At 53.2% G+C, this 3,764-nt stretch overlaps 1 protein-coding gene across 1 annotated transcript; it reads left to right on the plus strand.

Moving 5' to 3' along the window:
- The first annotated feature begins 344 nt into the window (after positions 1 to 344).
- CST9 (cystatin 9) lies at positions 345 to 3,764 on the plus strand. Its single transcript, XM_003942923.2, has 2 exons — positions 345 to 649; positions 2,449 to 3,764. The coding sequence occupies exons 1-2, from the start codon at positions 398 to 400 to the stop codon at positions 2,671 to 2,673; spliced, it is 477 nt and encodes a 158-aa protein (XP_003942972.1). The 5' UTR covers positions 345 to 397; the 3' UTR covers positions 2,674 to 3,764.

The raw sequence follows: 3,764 nt of genomic DNA on the forward strand, positions 1-3,764 counted from the left end.
CCCACTGCTGTGTCCTGGGGTCACTGTCCTCTCACACCTCTCACACTTGTATTCCGGGGTCTGACTCTGGGGTGCCCCGTGGAGGTCTCCCTCTGCCCACGGGGGTGCTGGGCTGCTGGGGCTGGGGCTCATGTCTGGGGCACCCTCTCTCCCATTGCTCGTCCTTCCCAAACCACCTGCCTGGGTGTTCACGTTCCTCTCCCCTGAACAGGAGGTGATTTAACAGGCTTGGGAGGAAGGAAGCTTCTGTGTGGGAGAGACAGGGTGAAGCCATGAGGCCTGGAGGAGGCGTTTCTGCAGCAGCAGGTCAATTTAAGGGCCAGACCTGAGCCCTGGGAGGCTTCAGTGGACACCAGGGCTCTGAAGGGCAAAAGCAGGGACTGCTGGGCCCTGCACCATGTCGACTCCGCAGAGGAGGGCTCTGCCCTGGGCACTGTCACTGCTCTCCATGGGCCTCCAGCTGCTGGTGACCTACCCTTGGTGTTCCGAAGAGGAAATGCGTAGTGATAATAAAATGGCCCAGGATCCTGTGTTCCTGGCCACAGTGGAGTTTGCCTTGAACACTTTCAACGTGCAGAGCAAGGAGGAGCGTGCCTACAGGCTGCTGCGCATCCTGAGTTCATGGAGGGAGAACAGCAATGAGAGAAAGGTCGGTGATCACATCCTCTTCTGGCCTGTCCTCCTCCATCTGCCCCTAAGTGAGGGACCAAGGCATCTGGTCTAGGAAACTTGGTTCGCCATCTGCAGTCCATACCTGGGTAGTTTCAGTTCTGGAAAACATTGAACTCAGAGATCGTTTTAAATTAGGTAAATGTCTATTCACATGCAAGATGTATTTTTCAATCTTGATGATTGTTATGATGTATAACTGAAGAGTGACTTCCGAATAAGGACTTCTAAAGAGATGAAGCTGAAAAGAAGGGAAAATGACTGAAGAGATTGAAATATTCTAAGGTCATAAAATGAAAATAGAAAAGCAAGGGAACACACACACACACACACACACACACACACACACACAGACACACACACGCATGCATAGGCAGAGAACAGTGAGAATTTGGGGGCAATAAGGAACACCACCAGCCCCGAGAGGCCGCTGTGAGAGGTCAGTTCTCTGATTCTCTGGGCTCCTCGTTCTGTCTGCACTTCATGAACTGAAGGCTGATTCACACTGTTCCTCAGTCAATGGTCCTTCATGCTAAAATTCTTGTTTTTTTGATGAAATCATTAATGCAGTCGGGAGTGCACAGTTCATCAGGGCTGCAGGCATGAATGTTAAAATGTGCCCCTAATGGAGCACTTCCGGTTGCAGGGGAGCAGGAGCATTGGTCTTCCTTTCTCGGCACCAAGAGCCTGAGAGAAGGGCAGACGGACTCCAGTGCTGCACAGAGCTTAAGCTCTGCAAAGACTCTGTGCAGGGCCCCCGCTGGTGCTCTGCCCCTGGGGTGGAGTCCTCACTGCTGTCCTCAGGATTGCAATGCCTGTGCAGAGGAATTCTCCTCCTTGCTCATGTGCTGCCTCCTCCCAGGAGAGTTAGAAGCCCGATGCAACAGAGGGGCATCTGGTCAAGTACTGGTGTCTGATAAGATTCATGCTGGAACCTTGGAAGCCTCTGAGATTGAGATTGGCCAGACCTCCTGCTTCTGTTTTCCCAGAGCTTTGCTTGATTCTCTAAGACCTCAGTGTAAGCCTCCGTTGTGATACCGTTAGAATAAAATCTAAGCTCCTCACTATGGTCTGTAAATCTCAAATGACTGTGAGTCCTAAAAGCCTTCCACGTGGCTTCCTGGATGTGGCAATCCCAGAGTCAGTTTGGGGGCTGAGAGGAAGGCGTGGATGGGGAGGGAGGGTATGGAGTGGAATGCAATGGAATGGAGTAGGAAGGCGAGCAAGAACGTCCGTGTGCGCTCTGCAGTGTTTCCTGAAGCCCTTTTCCTAGGGTTTGTGCCTGTGTGTAGTGAGAGGGCTGTAGGTCCTTTTCCTGCTGGAGGTCAGGTGAAAGGTTTCACAACACGCTGTAGATGCAGCTCCCTCTGCCTCAGGGCTGAGGGTACCCTGAAAACTCTTGGAGAGCCAGCACCCTCCTGGACATGTGGCTCTGTCCTCCGGGAACGCAGCTGCAAGATCAGAGGCCTGCTGAGAGTGATGCTGGAGTCTCACGGTGGGAGAGGGGGGTGGGTAGAGGTGGAGCATGTGTTAGTGGGGTCTGACTCAGCCTGCATCCTCCCCAGCCCCACCACGGCCACCTGCTCTTTGCTCTTAACTCCTCAGTCTAGAGAAGATCCTTTGGGTTTTACCTCTAGCGAGCTGATGCCAGGCCCATGGGCAAGGTCCCAAATGCAAAAGGGTGTTGGGGCCTCTCCTACGCAAATGGTGTCTTCACTTGCAGCTACTTAAGGGCAGGAAGACTGTGCGTCCACTTTATCTTTTTTTTTCCCCCAACAGTGGCGAGGTAAGATGGTGTACTCCATGAATCTGCAACTGCGCCAGACCGTATGTAGGAAATTCGAAGATGACATCGAAAACTGCCCTTTCCAAGAAAGCCCGGAGCTGAACAATGTAAGACAGGGCACCAGCTTCTCTCATTTCCACAGCTGTGGATGTTGCATGGGGTGTGGCTATGGCACAGGAGCCGCTGACAAAGCCATTCTGAGGGACAAAGGCGAGTGAGCCCACAGCAGGCTCCACCAGGCTGCCTTAGCGGGGAGCCCAGTGAGGCAGGAAGCCCAGGGGTTCACTTTCAGGCCCCTGGCCAATCTGAGTTTCCTTACTCTGCCCTCTGACCCCATTGCAGCTACCTGCACGTGGGCCATGTGGCCTTCAGAACCTTCTCTCTGGTCTTCCTCTCTACTTCTTCCCTGTCTTCTAGAGAAAGATCCTGGAGACAGTGGTGACAATGTCTGTGGGTGCTATTCTCAGGGTTTTCCTACCCTGCCCTAGACTCAAAAGTGGTGGAGGCTGAGAAGAAGCCCCCCACCTCACTCTCAGGCCCTGCTGAGCTGCAGCACCTGCTCTAGAGGACACGCTCCAAGGGAAGCCTGGCTCTGGGAAAACTCTTCTCATTCTTAGTCAACCCCCTTACTGTAAGATGAACAAATAGGTAGCTAGTTGCCTAAGCCTGGGAATTGCTTCCGTGGGGACAAAGCATTCTCCTGCTACTCTTGGGTGCAGAGATCACACAGGGACATCCTAGGGTTCCGCTAAGGGCCACTGGCTGGAGGAGGAGGCATGGCACAGGTGACCCTGGCTAAGGAGGGAGCCTCAAATCATGATGCGATTCAGGGTTGACATCAGGGTCAGGTTAGACCTGAAGGCCGGAGCCACGTGGCTCAATTGCTGGCCCCAGGAATGGGCAAGGTGGCGATGGAACCTGTGTTGAGAGCGGATGCCACGAGATTCCCAAGCCTCCCCCCCACCCCCGCTCTGCTGTCTCTTTCTATGCTTTGTTCCCTCAGACCTTCAGCTGCTTCTTCTCTGTGGAAACCATGCCCTGGAATACGTATTTCGAACTCCTGAACAAGACCTGCTCAGAGGGTCTCTCCTGAGTGGAAGTCACTGACATGCCTGACCACACGCTGTCCCCTCCTCTACGGACACCAGCTGTTCCCAGGAGCTGACACATCAGTGGCTGAGCAGCTCCTTGCATTATGTGTTCTCTCACTTTGCAAGTGTCTGAAGTTTTATGGCTTGGCATTTTAGAAACTTCTCTTTGTCCAGGGTCTTCCTGTAGAGTAGGTCATTAAACATCAGCATTTTCAGAA

Source organism: Saimiri boliviensis, chromosome 9 (genome assembly GCF_048565385.1).
Source record: "Saimiri boliviensis isolate mSaiBol1 chromosome 9, mSaiBol1.pri, whole genome shotgun sequence".
Classification (NCBI taxonomy): domain Eukaryota; kingdom Metazoa; phylum Chordata; class Mammalia; order Primates; family Cebidae; genus Saimiri; species Saimiri boliviensis.